Raw genomic sequence first — 26,788 nt, 5'->3', positions numbered from 1 at the left:
TGAAGCCTTCAGCTGGATTTGAGTGGTTAAGGCTTTAAATCAGGTGTTGGTTATGAAAAATAAGATTCTCAGTATTAGGAGCTAAGAGCCACACCCACAGAATGTAGCTGCTGTGTGTAAGCTTTGGAGCTGATGTCTGTCCCCACCTTGTACTTTGGTGCTCCTCATCCAAGGGGGGAGGCTGTGGCTTCAGGGGCATGTTACTTGCCAGTTGAAGGTTTTGCTGACAGGTAGGAAGAGGCTCTTCACCAACCTGAACAGAGACCTTAGAAGAACAAATAGTCCTGTAACTTTCCTTCAGTTCCAGGCTCAGTAAAGAACAGTAATGGACAAGGGCATCATTGCTGAACTGAGATATGAGCACCTGCAGTGATCTGAGCGTGGGATTCTGTGTCTGGGTGTGGCCAGGTACCAGTGACTGCATGGTGCTCCCGGGGGCCCCAAGGGTCTGCTCAGTAGCAGGTAACACCTGATAGATACCATGGTCTCCCTTCTCTGTGCCCTTACAGGCGCCTCAGGAACACACGTCACTGTGATGGGCTCTTCCCTGCTGCTCTCGGGGTAGGATCCATGAATCGTGCTTCCCTTCTAAGCTCTGTGTAAGAGGCCAGATCAACAAGGGCCTGGGGAGATTGTCTCTGACACATATCTTGGTGGAGATAAATAGCTGAAAACAGGGGTAAACCCAGGAGCACAGGCAGCACACTCTGGTTTTCTAGCAGAGTGCAGAGCCACCCGAAGAGTGTGAGGCCCAAGTGTATACGTGTGTGTGGTGTATGTGCATGTGCGTGTACGCATGAGCGTGTGTAGTATGTAAGTATGAATGTGCGCATGTGTGTGATGTGTGCATGTATGTGTGCGTCTGTGACTGGTGTTTTGTGTGTGTAAATGTGCACATGTGTGCGGCTGTGGGGTGTGCGCGTGTGTGTGTGTGTGCGCGTGGCAAATGAGTCTCCGCGAGGTGGGGGTGACAGTGAAGCTGTCTGAACACACAGCTACGCTCTGTTGCCCTGGTGAGCGTTCACCTTTCTGCTGGCCCCAGATGGTTGCGCATGTGCATGAGAGAGCGCCGAAGCCAGTGCCACAATCGCTCTGTCAAGCTCGGGCTGAAAGCCCAGGGGTGTGACGCTGGGGGTGCAGCCTGGGGAAGGAGAACATAGAGAACAGCCTCAGACACAATCATCTCATCCGACCACAGACATCCCACTTCACATTTCCTTGACTTTTCTCCGTTTTGAAGCCTTGTGTGTGAGCTTTTTGCCTTTTTATCCACTTTTACCTTTCATCCCAGCACCTGCTTCTGTCTCTCCTTCCTTCAGGCAGTCTCTCCAATGTGCTAATATATGCAGATTGAACCTTGAAGGACACATTGTGGTTTTTTACATGTGAGTAGTTAAATTTTTATCCATAATCTCTTCCCTCCTTATACATCTTCTTTTTTTTTCTTTTATTTTTTGTTTTCTAGCTTTACTGTGTTGTCATTAGCGTAACACCGTAAGTTTAAGATGTGCCACGTATTGATTTTAAATTCAGAAATGTTCAAAGGTATACCTTTTATCACCATATCTACTCTGTTACTTCTGACTGCTTGAACACTTCTAAGTGTTGTGTTTCGCTTGTGGGTCCCCTGGGCCACTTAGGACACCCACTGCCAAGCCCCACGCTATGTTGGGGCTCACAGCCTGCAGTCTCCAAGAACTGCACTATGACTTGCTGAAATAGCCACCCACAGGGAACCTGATAGGCTACAGGATAGTTTTGCCAAAGTATTATTTAATTGTTTTCTTCTTTGGAATTTGCTAAACTCTCATCACATAATTTTTTAGAAAAAAAGCGTTCCTCATCAAAAATAGTGCAAGCCTCTACCTTCAGTTAGCAATAGCTAACTTCTGCACTCAGCTCCTACCAGTGCCCTCGGAGAGGATCTTTGGGACATGGGGTTTTACAGCTTTGTCTCAGGCAAATTTCAGATTTTGTCTTTCTCATTCTCATGATCAGTTGGCCAGATGTCCCAGCCCAGAAGTTTAAGAAGAGGGAATGGTTTCAGAGAAGGTCAAGGAAAGCTCTTAATAACACTGCTCCATCCCTGGGGTTTCATAGACCACATATGCAGCAAGCACACCAGGGGGGGTTCTGGCATCTGTCTGACCTGCTCCCCGACTCCTCTTCCCTAGTGCCATTGAGGACAGATGGCTCTCTTATTCTAGGGCTGCCATCATGGAAAAAGTAAACAAGTGATACAGCCTTGCAGAAAACAGCCTGGTGGCCCCCTTCTTACCTAGACTGGCCTCCCCTGGGCACTCACAGGGAGGGAGAGGGGCCAGGAGCGAAGGGACATCAACACTTGCCACTTATAACATGGAGGCAGGGTCACCCACCATGGCAGCTAGAGCTGTGTTTTACTTAGTAGCCCAAACACAGGGACATCAGGGCCATTCAAGGGTAGCTTGGAGACCACATACCCAGAGCTGCCATCTGCTAGACCCAGGACCATGCTCAGTTTCGGGCTCTCTGATATCTGAGTGTGGCTCTAAGTCAGAGCATGTAGTGAGGCCCAGGGAAGTCCCTCCACCCTCAAGGCCTGCCTGAGGACTCAGAGTCCAGATGGAAACTGAACACATGTTTCTTTGCAGTAAAGCTCAACACCCAGGTCCTAAAGGAAGAAGGCTTTACAAGAGTTTAGACTCTTGGGGGTGGCGGGAGTATTTCAGAGAATGGGCTGTCATGAGAGGGGCTTCCACGGGGTCCACAGAAGAGCAAATGCATTTTCACCCACAGACTTGGGAGGCTGCTGGGATTTGGGGCAAGTGGACTTTAGCTTCCCATAGCTTACTTTTTTGAACAGATGGAACTTTTGCGAGGAGCATGTATTACATACGCCATTTAGAAAAATACAGATAAAGGTATAAACCAGGGAGACTCTCAAAAGCTGTAGGGCCTTTGTTACCCTGGTACCCTACACAAGGCCAGCCCTAAAACAGTGGTGGACATGGCCAGAAGGAAAGCTGGACAGACATTGCTCTGCCATGTGTTATCTGAGTCTCCTTCTCCTCTGGCAAATCAGGTCCCTTCCTGGGCCCAGGACCATCTTCTGTCATCCGAATATGCTGTCCAGGTATGACACAGGGGTGCTAAATGCCAAGTGAGATGCCCAGTTAGGTGCTATACAAAGTTAGAGTTCCTATTATGACTTTCCACCTGCCATCACGGTCCCGCACCTGGGCACCTGCCTCTCACCTAGAGGAAGCTGCCAGGGCCCCCTGGGTGAAGTTGCAGCGTGGAGGCCCCACAATTCCTCACTCTGCTCGGTGTCTGTTCTGGCGGCAGCTTTGGCCTCCACCTCAGGGTCTCCATCCTTGCCCAGTGCTTGCCGCTCAGTTGTGCCAAGGTGCTGCAGAAAGTCCTGGAAGAACCAGGGCTGGGTCAGTCTACAGGTTATGAGTGTCTTTCTTGGTTAAAGCTGTTTCCAGAAGTGGGTGAGTGGGGCCCCTGTGTTCCGGGGCGGTAGGGATGAGGGTGGCTTGGTTGTTTGGGAATTACGGCTGACCTGGAGCCCCTGGAGCTGCTGGCTGGCGCCCCTGTAGAAGGCCAGTGCCTCGCTCCTGTGCTTGCTCAGCTGGGCTGCCACGTGTAGGCTCTGGTCCTCTAGCTTGTCGTAGAGAGTACGGACGCTGAAGTCCTCCAGAGTCTCCAAGGAGAGTGGTTCTCCTGTAGGAAGGAGGCTTAGAGCAAGACTGGGATGGGGCAGGAGATGGGCGTGGCTGCGCAGCTCCCCCCTCCCTTCCAGGGTTTTGCAGGCTGGATGCACGGACAAATGCGAACAGAGGAGGCATGTGCAGGGGGAGGGTTGTGCGGGGGGTGGGGGGGGGAAGGCAAGGGAGGCGGCAGCAGACCTTCCCATGCGGGAGGCAGCAGTGGCTGTGGAGGGAACTTCTGTGTGAGGGGGACAGACCAGGGGCCCTGCAGCCTCTGTCCGTCTGGCTTGGTGTCACACCGACTTGCGTGGTGGGCAGTGCCTCCCTTTGGTTGAGGGTGGGTCTCACTGGCCTGGAAAAGCCAACAGCTCCTTGAGGAGGCTGTTTTCTGGGCCCTCCAGTCCACATTTGGCTGAATAACCTTTGTCCCTTTCCTCCACTTGAACTCATCTCACTGTCCCCATGTCCCCTTAACCACCCTGTGCTCCCCTTCGACGGCTCTCGCCCCACCTGTCCCCACGGCTCTGTGGACTCCTATTTAGCGTCAGGTGTCCCACAGGGCCCGGCAGACAGCAGAAGGTCACTAAGTGCTCGTCTGGCTGAGGTGCCTCCTCTGGGCTTCTGGCTGAGTGTGACCCGGGCTGAGCCCAGGGGAGTGAGTCAGACAACTTCACTGAGGTTTCTGGGCCCCAGAAGGGTTCTCTCACACCCTGAAGGAACCTCCCTTTGCCAAGGATCTTAAACCCCTTGACCTCCTTCTCCCTCAAGCCCACTCTGCTCTGCTAGGACACGTGTCAGAAGGGGGCCCCTTTCTGACAGCCTTTCCCCCATGGAGCTGGGTCTTGAAGGAAGAAGGAAGAAGGAAGCGAAGTGGTGTTTCTCCCATGCTGGCCCGGGGCTTGCTCAGAGAGTGGCCTCAGTAGTGTGAACATGAAGCTGAGTGAGTATCTGCTGCCAGGCCATACATTTCTCTTTCCCAGGCTTGGTGGGTGCTTGAGGGGGAAAAGGTGGCCCCATTCATGCAAAGTGATGTGGGAGTTCTTGTTCTGGGCAACAAATGTGGGCCTGGCCCCTACATGGCCAACTTTGCCTTCCTTTCCTTTCTGCAGCCTGGTTAGGGTCTGTCCCCTGAGCTACCAGCCACTCAGGCGGTGTGAAGGCAGCTTTCCAGACCTCTTACACCGTCAAGCCTCTTGTGGCCATCACACACCCCACTATATAGGGCACTTCACCCTCCCCTAGAGGGCCAGTCCTCGAACCAGAAGAGTCTTGTGCCAGCACCTCTTCCTGTGGGAGGTCTCAGCAACGGACACTCCACCCTCAGCCCCGAGCCTTAATGGAGGCTTCCTTTGAGGGTTAAAATCCTGGGATTGATCCCTGACTCTGTGTACCCTTCCCTGTGTCCACATACACGCTTTGCACAGCCCACCCTGCTGATCACCCCATAGGGGTGCCTGGGGTTGGGGGGGGGATAGATTTGTCCTGGACTCAGTTCTCTTTGCCTGCATCAGGGAGGTACTTTCCTCACTGTCCAGATTCATCATCAGGTAAGAGATGATTAGCCTCTGAGCACCAGGCAGAGTCAGAGTCGGGACAGCACAGAGCTAGTCCTGCCTTGGATGGTGCGTGTGTGCGTGCGTGTGTGCATGTGTGTGTGTGTGGTGTGAGGAGGCCTGTGTTCAGGTTCGAAACCAGCAAGACTCCAGGGCTGGTCTAGTCCCATGACTGTCCTTTGTAACCACTCACTTCACTGCCTCCTCCCTTGTGCGCTCAACGCTTCCTGGGGTCTCTGCAACGCTGTAGTTAAGGACTACAGCCGGAGGCAGACTCTACGCTGTGTGAACCCACATCGGTGAGAGCTTACAGAGCCCTCCCTTTGTCCCTTTGTTTATGTCTAAAGTGAGGCAATCGTTATTCCCAAACAGATGAAGGGAACTGGCAGAGCCTCCTCTCCATGCCCCTCCGCACACACTTCCTCCTCACAGTAGGTGCTGGGGGCCGAGTGGGGATGCGGTGGAAGGTGTGGCCCCCTCTAGGTCCTCATGAGAACCAAGCTGATGTCCTGATCTCCAGGTGAGAAGAGGAACTGACCAGGGCAGGTGAGGGATCCTGTAAAGGAATTCTGTGCAGCAAGCTTCATTTCTGCCCCTGTGGTGCGCTAGGGAAAGGTAGCCATGAGATTGAAGTATTGCCCTTGGGTTCCCAAGAACTCCTGACCAGCACAGGAAAGATTAGAGAATTCTTGCTTCAAGCCCAGCCGCACCTACCTTCTAGCCCTGTCACTTGGGGACCTTTGGGAAGCCACTCACATTTCCTTGAGCCTCAGTCTCTTTGCCTATAAAATGGGGATGGTACACCATCTCAAAACACCCGCTTCTTGGTGCCATTGTGAGGATCAGATGGACAGCATGAGGCGTCTTATAAACCGTCAGTGCTATAGAAATATGAGATGTTCCCCAGAGTGTGTACCTGGGGCGCAGGTGGGGGTGGAGGGCAGGTGAGAGTAGAAGGGGAGTTGCTGCATACGAGTGGTACCTGTGTCCCAGGTAACGGCTTTCTCCTCGGAATCAGCTCCTTCCCTAGAGAACTGCGGACCGAGGTCTTCATAGAACAGCAGGCTGGAAAGAAGCACCCATATCCAGGTGGCACAGAGCTCACCGGGACCAGGCGTGCCAGCGCTGAACATCACAGGCCAGCTCAAGAAGGCGTTCTTGGGGCGCCCGGGGGGCTCAGGCATCCAGCTGCAGCTCAGGTCATGACCTCACGGCTCATGCGTTCAAGCCCCGCGTCGGGCTCTGTGCTGCAGCTCAGAGCCTGGAGCCTGCTTCGGATTCTGTGTCTCCCTCTCTCTCTGCCCCTCCCCCACTCATGCTCTGTCTTTGTCTCTCTCTCAAAAATAAATAAATATTAAAAAAAAAAAAAAAGAAGAAGGTGCTCTTTCCTGAGTCTCCAGGGATACCACTGGGGTCATGAGTGTGGGCAGGGCCAGGGTGGGGAGGGGCCACACATGCTGTGGCCCCTAGGCTGGGAAAGGAGTGAAGGGTGGAAGGGGACTCACCTGTCCCTGAGAGGCACATACTCAGCAGGCACATGAGGCTCCCCAAGGCCCCTCCACTGGGGCTTCCAAGCCCTTACGGGGCAGGCCTGGGCCAGGGAGGGTCTCAGCACAAGGCCCAGGCCTGTGAGCAGCACGGTTGCAGAGCCAACAGCCAGCAGCACCCCTGCAAGGTTAGGACAGAGAGGCAGAGGCCACATGATGGCCACTCAGAGCCTCCGCGGGCTTTATGCCTCAGCCGCTGCGGGGCGGCCTTCTTCCCGCCCACCTGGCCAAGGAGCCACGGCAGACCTGCTGTCCTAGGCTCAGCCTGGAAAGCTAGGTGAGGTTGCTGGCGCATAAAGATAGGAGGGAAAGAAGATGGACGGAGAACACAGAGGAGGTTGGAATGGGCATCTCGGTGAGCCTATGACTCCAGGCAGCGACCCTGTTGACCATGAGACCCTGTTCACAAGGACAAGTCCCAAAACTGAGGGGCTTGAGAGGTGGGAAGAAAGGGAAGGACCCCAAGAGGGAAATTAAGTATTCTTCACCTGGCAAATGAAGCCCCAGTTCAGGCTGTCCTCGTGCCCACCTGAAGTCTTTGGGGCCATGCCCAGAGTCGCAGACAGGGCTGCACACGCCCCTGAGGGTCCTGCTGTGCGAGCTCCTCCCACCGCCCCTCTGGGTCATGGCTACTCGGGCCCAGGGTCAGTACCTGTGATCACCGTCCAGTCTGGGCCCAGGTTTGGCAGGCTGTGCCTGAGGACCCCGTGCCTGGCCAGCTGATACGGGGAGGAGGGCTGCACGGGGGACAGGCCGGGGTCGCAGGCCACTCCTCTCTTCTTCACCAGCACCACGATGGTGCTCTCAGGCAGCCCGTTGTCTCGAAACACATACGTGCCCGGATCTAGGAACTGGTGGGCAAACCTGGGGAAGGAAGGGCCAGAAAATGGGAGCATCAGCTTTGCTGGGCTGCTCATACCGGGCGGAGGGTGTGGGCTCCTCCCCACGCACAGGAATAACGTGGTCTAGGAAGCTGCCCATGACTGTCAATCCCCTCCCATCCATGCATTCAGGAAGCTTCACCTGCCCTTGGTCTTTTCCGGCCTCACCTCCCACTCGGCTGACAGCCTCACATCCTCCTCTGTGTCTTCCTGGTGCCTCCCTAGCTGTGACCTACACGTGAGGAGCCATGGCCCCTCCAGGTTCCCAGGCAGCTCAGCGGAGATTACCTCGAGAAGTTGAGGTGAGTCTCTCGCACTAGGTGGCCGAGTCTCCTGAAGGTCCCAAAGTCCCAGGTGGGGTTGCTGTTGAACAAATGCTGCCTCTGGTACACAGGGTAGTGACTCGCGGAGCGACCTGGGGAATAAACCTGTGTGGGGCTGGCTTCCCGGGGCCCCTCGGCCCCAGCCCTGGGCAGCCCGCGTCCAGGCAACTCCGGGTCTGTCTTCAAGACAGTGAGGAAACTGAGGAGGCATGGTTTTCAATGAAATGACATGTTTTGTCCTTTCACATGTATGATGACACATTTAACAATCTTGGTGCCAAGACAAGACCCCTTTCCCCTCAGCCTACAGAGTGAGCCCGCCAGCACATGGCAGAGCCCCGCCCCTGACGCCCTTTGGGGGCGAGCACCGCCAGATGCCCTGGCACTGTCGGAGCTGGGACCTGCTCCCCTTTGTGCCCCTGACAGGCTGTACGTGCTGTGGGGTGGCTGGGAGAGTGAGCAGCTAAGGGGGTAGACGGGGCACCCGGGAACACAGGTGGGCCCAGCCAGGCACGTCCCTCTTCACAGAAAGTCTGTTCCTATGACAGGTGTCAGCTCTTCTTCCCGAGCACCCTTAACCCTCCTGAAAGGCGCAGCTCTGATCTCACTTCCCCCACCATGTGGAGGAGGGGGCGCAACTGCATTCACTTCACAAACAGCAGGGCTGAGAGAGGACGGAGGTTGTCCCAGGTCCTGATGGCTTTACGGGAGACCTGGCCGGACACCGGGGCACCAATGCTTGAGTTCACCGTCCGGGATTTGTCTCCCCCTCCGTTTCGCCTTGGCACTGCTTTGTGGGGAGGAGCTTCGGTAGTTGCGTGACACATGAAAGGGAAACACTTCATCTACTTGGGCCAAGTGGCCATCCTCCTGTGTAAATCAGGTTAAAAGTATGCCACACATCCAGTGATCCATCTAAGACCAAAGACTGAGACATAAATTCCAATACTAGATACTGGTATCTTCAGCTTTGCCTGAGGGAGCACTTTAATCTTTGAACCTTTAGTGTGTTGTTTGTACAGGGCATTCTCTGTACTAATTTATTACGGTTATAAAACAATTAGCAAATCAGCCTACTTTGGCACTTATCTTCTATTCCACACCTCTCTGCTCCATATTTTTCCTCCTCAAAATCCATTCCTTTCAAAAAAAAAAAAAAAAAAAACCACCACCACCTGTCGGAGGGGGAAATGCCCCAACCCACACTGGCCTGGAGCTGGCTGCTCTCTCGTCTCTCTCACGTCTTTAGAGCTGCAGACCTGAACCTGTTTCAGCCTAGCCACCTGGTGTCCTGGGACGTGTGAGTGGGGCAGCACTATGCCATCTGCCATCTGCGTGTGAGCAGGTGGGCTGGGCGTGCAGGGGGGATGCCCATCCCCCCCACAGCCACACCCTGGGGAAGCCCAGGCAGGAGAATGGGAGGGAATGAAGATCTCCTGAAGGCCTGGACTGCACACAATGCATGGAAGGTGGATGCTGAACATGGAGGGGATGAGACCCACTTCTATACGTGAAGGCTGTCTCATGGCGGAAGACTCAGTCCTGTTCTGTAAGGTTCTCAGGGACAGGAGTCACAGGGAGACTGACTTCTGCTCGTTGCAAGGAAAACAATCCTTATAAACCAACATTTCTCAAGATGGATGGGGCTACCAGGAGAAGTTGAGGAGTCTGCCTCTGGGGGGCTTCAGGCCCTGAAAGGATGACTGTGTGGCACAGAGCAGACATGCAGGATGGCCGGCTGAGAGCAGAGGTCATTTTGGTGAGTCCCTGCCTCCACCCAAAGCACAAAAGTCTGACACCCATGGGCTGCAGGGAATCGTAGCAAAATGTTGGAGCCACAGCAGCTGCTCCAGTAAGTGAAGAGAGGTCCCCAGTAAGTGACCAATCAGGTTGGGAGCAGGGGACAGCACAGGCCTGTGACTTGCTACTTCAAAGGTGCAGTCTATATGTGATGTCACAGAAAAGCCAGGCAGGGGAGGGGTGAAAGAGCCAGGGCCTGAGGGAAGGTCCAAGGTACTGCAGTGGGGACTCACTGTGGGGAAGAATATGAAGCTGGAAAAGAATCACATCACCCTCTGTCAGGCAGATCACTGGGTTTGGAATACGGAGACGGATGCCAGGGTCCTGAGGGACAGGGTGCTCCAGGCCTGTAGTCCGATGATGCCTTTGCAGCCAGCGGCTGGATACAGGTGGCTCTGGGAGAGTTGGGGAAGGAATTCTGAGGGACCTGGGCTTGTCTGGGGAGGTTCACCCACCTGCCGACTAGTCCCGTCCTGTCTCCACTCCCTTTTCAGAGCAGTTTCAGCTCTTCCGGGGCCCTCATCTCCCCAAAGAGTGTCTTCCTATATGACCTTCTGTGATTCCTGCCTGACTCTCACCTCCTGAACACCAAGACAGGGCTGAGAAGTTTCTGAGGGGCCACAGGTGGGGTCTTCAGCTCCCCATCCCTTATTGGAAGAACACATCCATGTCCTTTACCGCCCTTCACTCTCTCTAGGAAAGTCTGGGCTTGGTATTCCTCCTCTGCTTACCAAAGAGGAAGGCGCCAAGCATGTCCACTCTGGAGATGACAAAGCCGAAGATGCCATGGGGGCCACACTGGACCAGATGGACCCTGGCATTCTCTTGGAAGAACTGGTCTGGGCCCAGAGTGCTCGATACTTCCTGAGAACATACAGCACGGCATTATGTACTTGGGGAGGGCCAGAGGGGCAGCAAAGCTTGCAGAGACGGATGACCAGAAACCCAGACTGAGCCCTTTGGCACAGCCCTTGGTGATGCTGAGTTCAGGGACACCAACTACCTCTCAGAGTATGTTTCCTTCCTTACTGAGACTTGCCCAGGTGGCCTCCTATGCCCAGGGCTCTTATCTTCAAAAAACACCCCTGATTCAACTCTTGTCTCTGTCCTAGGTCATCGTTTGCCCCTTTTCTCTCTATTCACAAAGTCCTACGAACAGAACAACTTCTTCAGAACAATCATCTTTCTATCACCGCAAATTTGCTGTCCAGTGTCACACCAGTGACCCTCCCTACCCTTCCAGTGGCAAACAGACAGAGCCACCTGGAACCTTCTGGTAGGCCAACATCAGGGTGAGCGGGACCTATGTTGCATCTGGGCCCTGGTCTTCTGCCCCTCCCACTCTGATGAAGCATCAAGACCCAGAAGACAGCCTCAGCCAACACTGTTGTGGCCAAGAGAAGGCCTTGCCTGTGGCCAGAGTCTGGCCTTTGTGAGAGGCTCAGGCTCACACCATTTCTGAGACCACAGTGAGTGGCTTCATGCCCCCGAGCCTCACTTTGCACTCTGTAAAGTCAAGCTGTTGCTTTCTCGGCACTCTTATGGCATTCAAAGCGGGTGGTTGACGTTATCAACATAAGAAATACCACTTCTTACTTCCTTTCTGCCTTTCTCTCCAGGCTACAGAATGGAAATTCATGCAGATAGCAACAGACTAGGAAAGATTGGTTATCAAATGGACTTTCTTTTTTAAAAATTATTATTATTAATTACTATTATATTAACGTTTATTTATTTTTGAGGGAGGGAGAGGAAGAGACTGAGTGTGAGCAGGAAAGGGGCAGAGAGAGGGAGACACAGAAAATGAAGCAGCTCCAGGCTCTGAGCTTTCAGCACAGAGCCCAACATGGGACTTGAACTCACAAACTGTGAGATCATGACCTCAGCCAAAGTCGGACACTTAACCCACTGAGTCACCCAGGTACCCCTCCCTTTTTTTTTTTAAGTTTATTTTGAGAGAGAGAGACAGAGACAGAGACAGAGTCAGAGCATGAGCAGGGGAGGAGCAGAGCTGGGGGGAGAGAGAGATCCCCAGCAGGCTCCACACTGTCAGCGCAGAGCCTGATGTGAGGGTCACTCTCACATGAGATCACGACCTGAGCCAAAATCAACACTCGGATGCTTAACTGACTGAGCCACCCAGATGGTGCTCCCTCTTCTGCTGCCTGGTTTCTGCAGCCAGGGTGCCTGGCTTCTTTCCCCTTGTCCCCAGCAGGCAGAGGCTACCCTTCTATCCCAGCCCTTCCCTGAGGTGAGCTCACCCTTTGGTCACTGTCTCCAGCCTTGCCCTTCACGCTGAGGATCAGCTCCCTGTTGGAACCCCAGGCCAGGGAAAGTTGGGGGGCCTTAGCCAGACACTGGGCATCACAGAGCTCTTCTGCTGAAACGTATTCCTGGCACTGGCAGCTGCAGGAGAGGAGAGGATGGGAGGTCTGCCCTGGTGGGTATGGAGCAGCTGCCCTTCCGGACACCCCTCCACCAGTATAGGTCCCTCCAAAAGGATCTGAACTGCCTAGGCTTCCTGTGCAGTGACTGCACTTTCAATGGAGGTCCATGATGACTCATTAAAATGCACTCTCTCTGGCCCCTGCTTCTGTGCCAGCGAGGCATCTTCCAGAATGGGAGCAGTGCCTGGGACAGATCCTAGCTGACAAGCTCAGCATTTTTGTTTTGGGCATCCTGCTGAGGCAAGGGTGAGGAGAGAGTTGTTCAGCCTGGAATGGTCTATTCAGTGGACCTCCTAGCACAATGGCTCCCTGGCCCCGCCTGCTGGGGGAGACCATTCAGTCCACAGGCCAGGTGGGGGACTGTAGTGCCAGACAAAACCAGAGCCCCTCTCAGCTTGGCATCACCAGGGTCACCTGAACAGTTGGCTCAGGGACATGGGGTGTGGCACGCTCTGCCTTGCTGCCGGTACCTCCTCAGCTCTGGGCTGCTTGCCTCGGCTGGGGTTGGCCTGGTTCCCTTTCTTGGGAAATGCTGACCTGGCCGCTTCTGGAAGGAGCTTGTATTTGGCTCAGTCTCCCATCAGAGCTGGGTCCTGCCCAACCTTTCTGGACGGGTTCTCTGGGGACAGTCAGGACCTATCTGGAGATGGTGAATTTCCTGTTCTCAGCAGTTTTTTTTTGTCACTCACATGCCCAGTTCACCGTTGAGCTTCCCATCCACTGGGTGGCAGACAGAGGAGCAGTTGTGAAGCTGGGGGGACACACACTTGCGGGTGGCGGCCAGGCGTACTTCTCCAGCTGAGCAGCGATCAGCCACCTGTAGGAGAGTGTGGGAGAAGAGTCCTGGCTCTGGCACCCCCTGCAGGCCCAGGGTGGGGGCACTCTCAGTATCAGAGAACATTCCAGGGCCATGGCAGGGCCTCTGGGGAACCGGGCTCCTTTGAGAGGTCATTTAGTCAGCAGCCTAAGACTAGGGTTAGGCTTGAGGGTAGAGGGGACCTACAGGAGTAAGAGAAGACAAGTTTGCTGCCTGGGGGTGGTAACCGGGAGGTCCAGCTCTAGGGAGACTGGGTAGAATGATTGAATTGCTTTCCTAGGATCCTTTATAATGAATGCTGAAGCTTGTGGGTCTATGATAAGGTGGAATGTGTCTTACCATGTGAGCTCTCTGAAGTGTTCTCATTCGTATTGGAGGTAACCCATCCAGCACAAAGGAGTAAACATTAACCAACAGCCAGTGAAAAGTGGCTGGCACGCAGAGGGACCCATACCTGCTACCTCCCCTTCACTCTCCTCAAGCCTTCCTTTCCTAAGCCTGAGGTGTTACCTGGGGCTGACAGTCCTCATCACTGTTGCTCTCCTCACTTTCCAGGCCCCTCCTGCTGTAGGACTCATGTCCTGCCTGGCAGATGCAGGAGCCATCTGACTTCTGGAAGACCCTGTTCAGGCCCCGACATGTGCAGTGGGAGGCACCTGGAGATAGAGAAACGCTATAGCCCATCACAGGCACCTAACAGTGAACCAGAGATATGAGCAACCTCTCTTTCCCTGTCCACAGGGTGATATCTGACTAGCGTTAGGGTTAGGATTAAGGTTAGGGTTAGGGAGATCAGATACCCACCTTTCCCAGAGTCTGACCTTAGGAGGCTTTCTGGGGATTTAATGAAATCTACTGAGTCAATGATTCTCCACCCTGACTTTGAGAAGCTTTGAGAAACATTGATGTCCAAGTCTCCTTTAAGCAAATTAAATAAGAATCTCTGAAGTGAAGCCAGAACATCTACTTTTTAAAAAGTCCATTGATGGGGCGCCTGGGTGGCTTAGTCGGTTAAGCGTCCGACTTTCGCTTAGGTCATGATCTTGCTGTTCGTGGGTTCGAGCCCTTCGTCTGGCTCTGTGCTGTCTGCCAGCTCTGAGCCTGGAGCCTGTTTCAGTCTGTGACTCCCTCTCTCTCTGACCCTCCCTGCTCACGCTGTCTCTCTCTCTCTCCTAGAAATAAATAAAACATTAAAAAAAATAAATAAAAATAAAAAGTCCATTGAGTACTTTAATGTGTAGGTGGGACTGAGAATTACTGAGGTAATTGAAAGCACTTGACACCTCATGGAGAGTGTTGTTCCTATTCTCTATTACACAAAGCCTTGTGGGGTCAATTCTAAAGGGCTGACATAGGCCTCTACCTGCAGACAATAGAAAGAGAGGGTGGTGCAGAGACTGAAGGCCTCTGAAGGAGCTTTAAGGATGGTCTAGATTGGATAGACAGAGCCAAGAGAACAGGGATTCTCAGCAGAGGAGAAAGTGATAAGTGGGGAAGTTCGTGTTTTATATGGGAAACCAAAGGAGTCTAGGCGAACGTTCTTCTGGGAGAGCCACTTGGGGGAGAGGTAGAGATTGGGACCTTGTAATTGACTAGAGTTCATTGCAATTCCAGCTTGTTTGCCTCTGTTGGGACTGTCATCTGCTCAGGAAGAATTAAAAACTCATTGCAAGTTTAGCACATGGCAGCTTCCTGAAGATAATCATTCATACACTGCATAGTAATCCAAAGACCCCTCAGCAGAACTTGTTGAATGGATTGAAAGTTGACTTTTTTTTTTTTCCTGACTTGGTTATATTCTTTCCCCAAATTAATTTAGGGGCCATTGACAAGAGAAATAGTTATTTCTACTGTAGAGAAGGAAGGGAATTACTCAATACTGAAGTGACATAGAGAACTCTCACCAGTGAGTTTATAGATGGTCAAATCCTCTCTAATATCCTGAACTTCAGTATCCTCTTTGGCTCATCTGGACCAGCTCCCTGCTGACTCCCTGGCACTATCAGATCAGATCTAGGAGTCTTCCATGTCTCATTGGGCTTTCACTTGGCTTTGTGGAACCTGTAGTTCCACAGGGGAGCCTTGGGGACTTCTTGGGTGAACGAGTGACTCAATGGGAGCAGCTGTGAGACCTCATCCTTTGTTCAATCTGGGCTACTCTGCTTTTGCTTAATGTTACACATTAATTTCCTAAATAAAAACTATTTTTAAAAACTCTTGGCCTGGCATATATGACTATAGAAATAATCATGGATCTGTATTAAAAGAATCATTGTTTAATATTGTTCCCCAGCCATCTCAACTCAACAAGATTTTACTTATTTTTGAGTTCCTGTTTAAATACAAGCTTTCCCATAAGTTTCCCTGATTCTGCAATTCTTAGTTTGAACTATCCAGGCTTCCTTGTTTTTTTTCTTTCTTATGGCACATGATGCTTCTGCCAATTTGTTATATATTCTTTTCTTTCTTCCTTTTATATTTGTCTTCATATAGTGTTTTTGTGGCACTAACAACAGTAATTGGAGGCTGGTGTTTGTGAGCTAACCTCTAAAATAAATTAACTAAAAAGCTTCCCTACCTCATCCTCAAAGGGAAAAAGGCAGCTTACAAAAATGCATATATTTACAAGACTTTTTTTTCTACCTTTGGCAACGGCAGAGTAGCTTATTTTGAGTCAATCTTCCTATATGACTAGAAAAGCAAGAAAAAAACATAGAAAACCTGTTCGAAGGAATGAAGAACTTAACTGGGGACTTAGGAGAAAACAATTTTGGAGAGAATGAAAATCCAAAGGGGTAAGCCCCACATTTGGCACCACGCTTTCCCAAAAGGCATTTATCACTTCAAAAGTGCCATTGAGAGGCTGAGATGAGCAATAGCTTCAGAACGTCTCATAAGGCTAAGGGGACAAAAATTGGGCCCACCAAGAATAAGGGTCTCTGGTAAACATCATATGCTTTCAGTTTGGACCACTGAAGGGCTGCGCTCAGTGTGGACTGACTGTAAGGAAACCAACGTTATCAATACCTGGAACCTAGCACCAATGTTCTGAATCTCTGATGAACTGAACTCATGCTCTCCAGAATGAAAGCAATTCTTCTATGGAGGAAGGTAACAACATCCAGAATTTCAGATTTTCTCTATAGTTTTCACTCACAGTATGCAGCATTCAATTAAAAAAAAAAACCAACAAAAGATACAAAACAAAAAACAGGCATGCAAAACAGCAAGAATTTTTAAGAAATCAAAGGGGAGAGAGAGAACAATAACAACACCCCAGATGCTAGCTACAAGCTCTCAAGAGATCCAAATATTGGAGTTTTAAGACACGTCATGTACTTTAAACTGTGATTAGTATGTTTGATAAATCAAAAGACAAGATTAAAGGAGAATTTCAACAGGGAATTATAAAAGACTAATATAAATTCTACATTTGATGGGTTCAATAGTAAAAAAATATTGATAGATGCACTTAATAACGTATTGTATGGACCTGAAGACAAAATTAATAAAGTGGGATATAGATCTGAAAAAACTCAGACTGAATCTCAGAAAGAGAAAATAAAAGATGAGCAATGCAGAAAGTGGTGCACGAGACATGTGTGTGGTGAAAAGAGATAACGTGTAATTGGAGAGTCAAAAAGGAAAAAAGAGAGTAGAACAGGGAAAATGTTAAAACTGTAATGGCTGAGAATTTCACACACTGATGAAGTGCATCAAAACATAGATACAAGAAGTGCTAAAGAAAATAAATCAAAGAAGATAAATACAAAGAAAAGCTATAGGAGTTTAGTAGTTATATAGGAATATAGTAGTTATATTCCAAAAAATGAAAAGTAAGGGCGCCTGGGTGGCTCAGTCAGTTAAACGTCTGACCGGCTCAGGTCGTGATCTCACAGTTTGTGGGTCTGAGCCCCGCGTGGGGCTCTGTGCTGACAGTTCAGAGACTGGAGCCTGTTCCAGATTCTGTATCTCCCTCTTTCTCTGACCCTCCCCTGCTCATGCTTGCTCTCACTTTCTCTCTCACTCTCTCAGAAATAAATAAAATATAAAAAAAATTTTTTAATGAAAAATAATGAGGAAATCTTAGAAGCACCAGAGAGAAAAGGGTATTTACCTCCTAAAAGCAAATATGAGACTTATGTAACACTTCTTAACAAAAATAATGAAAGGCAGAGGCCATGGAAGTCTATCTTTGAGATGCTAAAAAAAAAAAAACAAAAAACAAAAACAAAAAAACCCCCAACTATCAAGCTATAATTCTATGTTTAGCTAAAATGTGTTTCAAGAATAAGCTGAAAAAGAAATTTAAGACAAACAAAACACTGGAAGACGCAATTTGAAAAACCTAATAGCATTTACAATAACCTCAAAATATGTTAACTTCAGACATATCTTGAAGACAATGTGGGTTCTGTTCTAGACCACTGCAATAAAGCAAGTATTGCAATAAAGCAATTCAAATGAATTTTTTTGGTATCCTTGTGCACCTGGGTGGCTCAGTCAGTTGAGCATCTGACTCTTGATATTGGCTCAGGTCATGATCCCAGGGTCATGGGATCGAGCCCCTTGTTGGGATCTGTGCTGAATGTGGAAACTATTTAAGATTCTCTCTCTCTCTCTCTCTTTCCCTCTACCCTCTACCCCTTTCCCCTTCTCATGCTCTGTCTCTCTTTCTCTTAAAAAAGTTATGTTTATACTATAGTCTATGAGGTGTCAACAGCGTTATGTCTAAAAAACAATACATATACAGTATATGCCTTAATGAAAAATACATTATTGCTAAAATATGCTAATCATAATCTGAGTTTTCAGCAGGTCATAATCACTGATCACAGATCATAACAAATACAATATTAATGAAAATCTTGAAATACTGAGAGAATTACCAAAATGTGACCCAGAGACACAAAGTGAGCAAACACTGTTGGAAAAATGGCACCAAAAGATTTTTCTCAAGGCGGGGTTGCCACAAACTTCAATTTATTAAAAAAATTTCTCTACCCAGAAATAAAAGTAAAACAAAAGTCTTATAAGAGTAAAGAAGACATAAATAAAAGGAAATCTAAGCCATGTTCAAGGACTAGAAAGCTCAATATAATAAAGATGTCATTTCTCTCCCAAAGGATTTGGTGTTTCTATGCAACCCAATAGAAATTCTAATAAGCATCTCTGTGGATATGATCTGATTATATGGAAATCAAAGGCCACAAGAGCTAATACAGTCTTAAAAAGAACAAAGTTGGAAGACAAAGACTATTGATATTAAGGTTTACGATATTTATACAAGGATAGGATAAAAGACCACTGGAACAGAATAGAAATTCCCAAATAAACCCACATATATATGGAATGTTTGATTGATGACAGATATGAGTGGTCTTTCAATAAAGGTGTCATTCCCATCCAAATACTAACCAGGTCCGAACCTGCTTAGCTTCCAAGATCAGATGAGATCAGGTGTATTCAGGGTGGTATGGCTGTAGACAATAAAGGTGCCATTCCAATAGAATTTTTCTTTTGGGGGGGGGATGAATTTTGACTCCTAACTCATATCTTACGCAAAAAGTAAACACAACTTTTAGAAAATAAAAAGGGAGAATATATTAACTGGAGTGAGACTACTTCATGTAAAAGCTGAGAAGGCTAATCAGAACACAACCGTGAAGGGAATGTTGGCTTACTCCAATATTCAACCTAGAGGTGATCAAGTCCCCTGTTCTGTGCTCAGTTGTGTCCCCTCAAATTCTCAAGGTTTGAACTCCCAGTATCTCAGAATGTGACCGTATTTGGGGATGGGGTCTTTAAAAGGTGATTAAGTTAAAGTGAGGCCATTAGGGTCGTATATTTATACGAGGGGGAAATTTGACACACAAGAGGGATACCGGGGATGCTTGCACACAGAGGAAAGGCCATGTGGGGACACAGAGAAGTCTGAGAGCCAAGGAGAGAGACCTCAAAAGAGGCCAAATCTGCCCAAACCTTAATCTTGGACTTCTAATTCTGAAACTGTAAGAAAATACAATTTTATTGTTCAAGCCACCAAGTCTGTGTATTTTGCTATGGCAGCCTAAGGAGACTACCATAGCCCAGGGTTCTATGTCACAGAGAAGGGCTGCAATAATTTCAGCCCCCAAAAAATTTAAGTAGTGTGACCTACAGGTCATCTTACCACAAAAATCACAATCCCATGTCCATAGAAGGTGTAGCTCTAATTTCCTCACGATCTTTCCAAGATAAACCAGTTAAGACATATTTCTCAACAGCTAAAGCAACGGATTGTACTAGATTGTTCTGTAGAAGCCAGTGTACTGCATTTAGACAACACAAACACTGAGATCTGCTTCACTCAGCCCCTGATCTCCAGGTCCAGGGGGATCACTGGATTCAGGCTTCTGCCACCTAGGAGATAGAATGCCAGAGACAAGAAATGATGGTAGAATCCCTAGAAACCTCAAATCACACCATTTGAAAGGGCATCGCATGGTGGTTAAGAGTAGGAATGTGAGAGTTAGCTAGACTGGGTTCAAATCCTGCTTCTGCCACTAACTGACTGTGGGCAAGTTATTTAAACTCCCTGCAGTTTACTTGACATGTTTGTAAAACAAGAATGATAGTAGCTGAGCCTATTTAACAGAGTTGGTATGAGGATCACGAGGCTTGGTATTAGGGTGGCACTTACACTGGTACCCGGCATATGTGGAGATCTGGGGTCAGACCTGAGGTTAAATATAGGTGATTCTGATGACTGAATTTCCCACTATTGGATTATCTGCTTATACTGTGGGTCATGCACAAGTGCTTCACCCAGCAGAATCCATGTGCAGATCACTTCCCTGAAATGAGGATTGGTGATACGTATCAGCAAGGAGCCAGGGGTGTGCTGAGTGCTGAGTGCTGTGCTCATGTCTGTGCCTGATCCCCCTGCATAGACCCTAAGACAAGGCTGGGCTTGAGAGGACTGGATGTGGCTGCCCACCCTCCCCCTTTAAGCACGTGCAGCACATTAGAACCAGCTAGCCAGTCTCGGCACAGGGTCCCAGCTCTTCCATTAGATGGATCATCTGGGGCGAGTTGCTTGACCTCTCTGAGCTCGTTCGCTCACATTCACTCACTTGCTTGTTGAAGTCACTGCACACGCTTATTTTACGCATGTACACACACTACACTGGGACATGGGAGTCACAGCGTCACCCATTCTCTCACTTCGGCTTCGTAGAAAACTGTATTTGGTGATAGTGTGGTTTTCTGAAACCTTACGCTGCTGACCCTCAAAACTTCAGGGGGCAGGAGAAATGGCGTATTTGGAGCCCACATCTGGATACCAGGGCACTATGCCAGTGGGCACGGGTGGAGACTCACCAGGTGGAGAGAAAGCAGAGCTCCCGCAGGGGAGGCAGCCAGCCTGGCCAGGCCGCGCACTGAAGGTGCCTTCGGGGCATGGCAGGCACTCTCCAGCTGCCCCTGCCCGGCTGCTGTTCCTAAAGGTTCCTGGCGGGCAGGGCCTGGGGCTGGGGGTCCTGGCTGGACAGTAGTGCCCCACTGGGCAGGGCTGGCTGTGGTAGCTCTCTGCTCCTGGAGGGGAATGGGGGGGGGGCGGAGTTCTGAGCCAGGGACTCTAGCTCAGGCAGGGACTTAGCAATGGCAGAGTCCAGGGGAAGAATAAACTCGGGGTCTGGGTGGGGTAGAGAGCTGGAGGGCAAATACTGTTGAGAGCAGAATTCAGATTGTAGGGAGGACAGTGGAGGCGCCGCGCTTTATTGTATCGACCCCTCCCCCCAAAACAGTCCTCCTTGACCTTGGGGCACCACAGAACGCACTTGCATCCCTCTCGCAAACACAGAGCGGGACACCCAGCGTTGCTGACACACTGGGCAGTAGTTGCCCTGTTTTCCAGAGCACCTGGACCACTCGCTCCAACTAATTTGCATGATGTTATGTACAGTCTGTAATTTTTACAAAATTAACACCAAGACAGGTGTGGCACCTACTTTCCCCTCCTTCCCCTGTGTCTTCCCCGCGTGCTTGGGTCTTTCTCTATCAGGTGGCTGGACTCGCTGAGAAAAACTACAGGCCCGTTCCTCTGCCCACTCCCAGGGGCTCTGTGGGAACTCCCCACCCGCCACCTCGACCCTCCTTACTGGGCTCTGCCCAGTGCTGACTCGAGGCCCCAGCTCCCCTCTCTTGCTCACATCCGGACTTCCCAAGCTCACCCTGATGGCAGCTGAATCCAGGGGGACAGGGCTGGCAGGCTGGGGTGTCCAGAGCCGGGCCGCGGTAGGTGCCTGCTTCACAGAGGCGGCAGCAAGTCTCCTCTGAGACCCTGAGGCCAGTCTTGTTCAGTGCCTCAGAACCCCCAGGGCACGCACGTGGATAGGCACTGCCCAGGGGGCAGTAAGAGGGAAACAGGCAGCTGCACAGAGACACAGAGCCCAGGACCCTAGTTTCGTGTTGACGGGGCTGTGTGGCTATTACTCTCATCTCACCAGCGAGGTTCCCCTCAGCCCCCCACCAACATTCCCCATGTTTGGGCCTTAAGCTGGCTGGGGGAGGGGCAGCTCTGATACTATCCCAGACATGGGGTCGTGGGACGGCCGTGTGTCCGATGAGGCCTAGGTAGGTCAAGGTGTTATCCTGGAGGAGGCAGAGCCACACCCACTGGCCAGGCCGTTGGGCAGTGGGCAGACGGGTGCTCCCTGCCCACCTCACCCTGGGCAAAGGAATAAGGGGAACTAATCTGACTGGTTCTGGGCGTGGGGGCGGGGACCCAGTGGGGGTGCTGGGAATGTCAGTCCTAGACACAGGATTGGGGTTGCCAACGGAAGTACACTGCATCCAGTCATATTTGAATTTCAGATAAACAGTGCTAAGTAACAATGAATAAACAATGAGAATAAGTACTCTCACGTGTTGCATGGGCCATAGTTATCCTAAAAATTTGTTGTTTATTTGAAATTCATACTTAACTGGGCTTTCCTGTATTTTTATTTACCAAACACGGCCGCCCCACACAGAAGGGCCTGGAAACTACTGAAGGGCATCTCCGTGGGATTTGCATCCTCGCCCTCCCTTCCTTTTTAAGGACAGAGACAGAGACTGGGGCATGTGGACACCGTAGCTGGGAAGTCCACGCAAAGGGTTACCCAGTACTTGTCTCTGGGTCCTTGGGACTCAGGGCTTTGACTCTTCTCTGGAGATCCCAGGGCCGGAGACACACAGACCGGGGGGGGGGGGGGGGTACTCACAGCTGCCCTGGGCCAGTGTAGGTGGAGGAGCCAGCAGGGCAGGCATAGCCCGCTGGGCAAGGTGGGGGGGTCCCTGTCTGGCCCTCGCAGTAGGAGCCAGCCCTACAGGTGACCTCAGCCACAGCACCTGAGGAAGACAGGAGCAGACCTGGGCACCCTGGTCTTGAGGGTTCCCAGGAGGCACAGACCCACCCAAGACTGAGTGGGCCACGGGTCTGGGCAAATGACTTGCTAAAGCTAGCAGGTGGCCATGCCTTGCCTGCGTGATGCGTCCTGTGCTGATAAGACCTGCCTGAGCACCCGGCCTAAGCCTCAGGGGGCATAAGCCTCAGGGGGCACAAGGGATGGGGGCAGCAGCTGGGGAGGGGGGGCCAGGCCAGGCAGTGTCACCTGCAGGGCATTCAGATCCAGCTCTGCAGGGGATTGCAAACACATTTGCGTGACCCCTCAGCTCAGCCTGGGGGCAGTAGTGGCCAGGGGGACAGAGCTCACAGTCTTCTTTTGATGATGCCCCTGGTTTTGTTCGAAAGGTGCCAGGTGGGCAGAGAAAGGCACCCTGATCACCTGGACACCAGTAGCCTGGAGGACACAGGTGGTTTTCAAGGGAAGAGAGACCTGGGGGCAAAAACAGCAGTCATTGCCATGGGGCTCCAGGTGGCCTCTCATCTCTCCTCCACAGAGGTCTCAGCCTCTGGCCTAGGGGTAGCCTCTCACCTGGGGATGGGCAGAGGTAGCCAGGAGGGCAGGGGAGGCACTCTGCCAGACTCTGGCCTCCTTCTGCAGCCAGGTAGGTATGCTCAGGGCAGGCCTGAGGGCGTCCTGGGCTGGTCTCACTCCCTCCAGGGCAGTAGTGGCCAGCAGGGCAGGGGTGGGTGGCCGGGTCTCCTGGAGAGAAAAGGTGGTTTCCACTTGCTGTCCTCTCCCCCTGCCCAGAGGGCCTCCCTCTGTCCTGCTCAGGACCAGCGCCCTCCCAGGGCAGGTATCTCACCGGCTTTGCACCAACGCCCTGCAGGGCAAGGCCCACATTCCTCTTGCTGCTTGGCTCCCGGGGCAGCTGCCATGGTGTGAGGTGGGCACAAGGTGGGTTGTCCACTGCCCTCTGGACAGTAAAAACCTGAAGCACGTGGGGTCACACTGGATCTCGTGGAGGGCAGGGAGGCTGCTCCACCACCGCAGGTTGGCAACAGCGTGTATCCAGGGGTGGCCTGGGGGCTTCTACTGGCCCAGGAATTGGGAAGTCTGAATGCCAGTCTGGGCTCCACACAAGATGTTGGTCACGTCACTAACCATCTGAGTCACATTAGGTGCACGTTCATATTATACGCATATGATGTGTGTAATTACATACGCACACATATGCAGATACACATTAGGTGTATAACACTGGGGGTCAACTATTTTTTATGATTTGTTAACGTAAGCTCTATGACCAACATGGTCTTGAACTCACGACCTTGAAATCAAGAGCCGCATGCATGCTCTACTGACTGAGATAGGCAGTGTGGCTGTCAACTATTTTTAGAGTTTGTTTTTGACTAAAAAAAATCCAGTCCTTTCCCTGAGTGGGTCTGGTAGTCCTCTCTGCCTCTTTCACACCCCAAGGAAAAGAAATGGGCTGTTACCTGGTGGGCACTGCTTGGCACACAGCTGTCCCTGGGGACACGAGCTCTGAGACTCCCTGGAATCTTGTGTCATCAGTTCGGAGGTCCCAGGGGGGCAGAAATAACCAGCAGGACATTTCCCCCACACCTGTCCGCCTCTAACAGCACAGAGAGGGGAGAAGAGTGAGGTCAGGGTGGGCGGGCTGATCTGAGCCCAATGACCCAGGACCAGGGGAGACCCAGGCCCTTGTTTCAGACCGTTTCATTCTGACCCAGTGTGACATGCTTCCAATCTCTGCCCCAGGAGAACACATGGCTACACCCCCATCTATGACAGAAACAGGATGTGATACAGGACATGAGGCTCAGACCAGGGGTGCTGGACCCAGTGCGGGGTTTGAAGCACCCCCGCACGTCCTTCAGGAGGAGACGGATTCCTGGATGCTCTTATCCACGGAGTTTGTGGCGCTCGGTGGATAAAGACGAGGACTCAGGGCTGCAGTAGCAGGACGGGTTCCTTCTGGAGGAAACTTGTGCCCCCGTCACACTCACTGTGGGGATGAGGAGGCGTGTCCTGGCTGCTTCCTGCGTTGCCTCCAGGGAGCGCCTGGGGCCTGGCGGGTCGCCGGGCCCGGGCCGAGCTTTGATAGCCACCAGCCTGATCTCCAGCAGGAAGCAGGCTAGGCTAGACCTAAGGGTGAACTTCCTGAGTAGAGGGAGACGATCCTCCAGAAAGAGCCTCTGAGGAACTCTCCACTTTCACCTTTTCAGGAGAAAATAATCTGTTCTGAAGCAGGTTCATCTCTGCGTGAAATGGAATAGCTCTTCTTTTGACGACCCCTCTTTCCAGTCCCAGAAAATTGGAGGTATGTGTTTTCAGCAAAAGTTGGGAGTTCCTCTGGATCAGAGACTCTCAGTGTGCTCTCCTTTTGTCTGGCTGTGCAGGGGGAGTTGGGCCGAGGGCCACTTTGAGTGACGAGGCCTGTCTCCAGGGTCTCAGAGGAGGCTGAGTAACCCCTACCCAGCCCTGGAGGCTGTGAGTCTCTGAATCCCAAGGACAGAGTTCTTCCGCTACTGCACAAATACACACATAACAAGTAAGCGTAGGACATTCAGGTAGAATTGGGGTGTCCTGAGGTCTGCTCTCTGACTATTCTGTTTGTGGGTACCAGTCGTTGTCTTTCTAGCCCCAACGATTACAAAAGCTATTCACATTGTAGAAAATTCAGAGATAGAGATAGAAAGGATTGTTCATCTTTTCCCCTGAGTGTATGTGCAGAACTCTGGTATTACCTACAGGCACAAAGAATTTTGCCCATAAGGAATTTCCCCATGTTTTCAGGCAGGACTGAGCAGAGCTATTTTCATTTCATACCGACCCACGCTCAATCTGAATGTACTTATTATTTTTTGAAGAAAATCTACGTCTGTGTGCATTGTCCTGGCTCTCTTCACCTGATTGTCAGGCTTGACTCCCTGTTCAGACCTGGGGGGCCAGGTGCGACTGTAGTCTTACACTGCCCTGCCCTCACACCTGGGCTGCCCGTGAATAACGTGGGGGCCTTGAGGCAGGCCAGGGGGGCCTCCTCACCCGGAGGGTGGAATTTGGTGGCAGCACAGGGGGTGAATGACTGTGGACTATCACTGACCTGCAGTAGTTACCGGGGGGACAGATGGAGCAGTCGCCCTCTTCCCGGAGGCCTGACGCATCTTGGGGAGTGAAGGTCCCTGGAGGACATGGAAAAGGGGACCACGTTCCTGGAGAGGAGAGGGTAGCTAGTGAAGATGGGCAGCTCAGGGCTCAAGTCGCATCAGGGCCCGTGGACCCCCCTCCTCCACACCTGGGGTAATTAGTGATGCCCCCCCATCAGGATCCCGCAGTCCCCACGGTGCTGAGTTATTCTTCCTGCTTTCTCAGAGTCTTCAAAGTGCTGAAATGGCTGCGACTTCAGTCTCTCCCCATAGGATCATTGTCCTCTTACAAAAGAGTAACTCCCTAGCGAAGGATTTCCGCATGGCAGTGAAGCTTATTTGAGGGCGAGGGGCTATTAATCTAGGCAATGGGCTCAGGGAGTTGCCTTCTGTGTATCACACACCGGGCTCTCTGGGACTGAGCTGGAACCAGTCAGTCCGTACTAAGTACATCTGTCTCTTGGGAGCCGCCTTCCCCTCCTAGCCACCGCCTCCATGGTGCTCTACCGCCTGGCCTGGTTGGCTGTGGCTCCCTCCTCTCTAACTCGGTCACCCGCCAACCGCACTACATCAGCGGCCCTTGTAGTGGCCTGGGCGCCATCCTCCGGCTTTGCCAACCTCAGCATTTCCCTGTGTATGCGAGCTGTGCTGCTTTGTGCCAGGTGCACCCCGGTACACAGCCGGGATGGGAAATAAAGAGAGGAAGCGCCCCTGCAGGGAAAAAGTTTAAAGAAAGAGGCTGGATCTACTGAAAAGAAATTTCTGACCAAGAGAGGAAGTAAAAAGCTAAAGGTGGGAATTTGGTTAGGGGATGTTAAAGTAAGAGAGTCAGGACTTCAGCAAGAGTGGGCTGAGTAGCCAGGTGAACAGTTCTTTCCCATAGGGCAGCTGTACTTCCTGTGTGGTGTGTGTGTGTGTGTGTGTGTGTGTGTGTGTGACTAATACAACCCGTACTCACGGGAACAACAGGCCAAGTTCTTTGAACTTGAAATGTAAATATTCTGGGGTAAGAGGTCACTCATTTAAAAGGGACACATAGACCTTTCACAACATAGTCACAGGAAGAACAAAGGTAGGGGCTCCTGGGTGGTTCAGTCGGTTAAGTGTCTGACTTGATTTCAGCTCAGGTCATGATCTCGAGGTTCGTGAGATCAAGCCCTGCACTGGGCTCTGCGCTGACAGTGTAG

The 26,788-nt window shown here is 51.3% G+C and overlaps 1 protein-coding gene across 1 annotated transcript in view; it reads right to left on the bottom strand.

The window, feature by feature from the left end:
• Positions 1-24,046, bottom strand: part of LOC120248569 — a 35,292-nt gene extending 11,246 nt beyond the window's left edge. Inside the window, exons 1-19 of the mRNA XM_039256936.1 lie at positions 23,931-24,046; positions 23,297-23,405; positions 23,023-23,193; positions 22,309-22,435; positions 21,277-21,386; positions 20,426-20,638; positions 13,574-13,756; positions 12,936-13,063; positions 12,061-12,205; positions 10,531-10,663; positions 10,033-10,194; positions 7,965-8,091; positions 7,448-7,659; positions 6,754-6,916; positions 6,231-6,313; positions 3,548-3,708; positions 3,238-3,403; positions 1,026-1,141; positions 147-265 (exon numbers count right to left, since the gene is read on the bottom strand). Of these exons, the coding sequence (XP_039112867.1) occupies positions 147-265; positions 1,026-1,141; positions 3,238-3,403; positions 3,548-3,708; positions 6,231-6,313; positions 6,754-6,916; positions 7,448-7,659; positions 7,965-8,091; positions 10,033-10,194; positions 10,531-10,663; positions 12,061-12,205; positions 12,936-13,063; positions 13,574-13,756; positions 20,426-20,638; positions 21,277-21,386; positions 22,309-22,435; positions 23,023-23,193; positions 23,297-23,405; positions 23,931-24,046 (2,744 nt within the window). The remainder of the gene's footprint in view (positions 1-146; positions 266-1,025; positions 1,142-3,237; positions 3,404-3,547; positions 3,709-6,230; positions 6,314-6,753; positions 6,917-7,447; positions 7,660-7,964; positions 8,092-10,032; positions 10,195-10,530; positions 10,664-12,060; positions 12,206-12,935; positions 13,064-13,573; positions 13,757-20,425; positions 20,639-21,276; positions 21,387-22,308; positions 22,436-23,022; positions 23,194-23,296; positions 23,406-23,930) is intronic.
• Positions 24,047-26,788: the final 2,742 nt, after the last annotated feature.

This window comes from Hyaena hyaena, unplaced genomic scaffold, assembly GCF_003009895.1.
Source record: "Hyaena hyaena isolate Hyena2069 unplaced genomic scaffold, ASM300989v1 scaffold_602, whole genome shotgun sequence".
In the NCBI taxonomy this organism is placed as follows: domain Eukaryota; kingdom Metazoa; phylum Chordata; class Mammalia; order Carnivora; family Hyaenidae; genus Hyaena; species Hyaena hyaena.
Note: the sequence above shows the minus strand (reverse complement) of the source record. Positions and strands in the feature narration are given on the sequence as shown.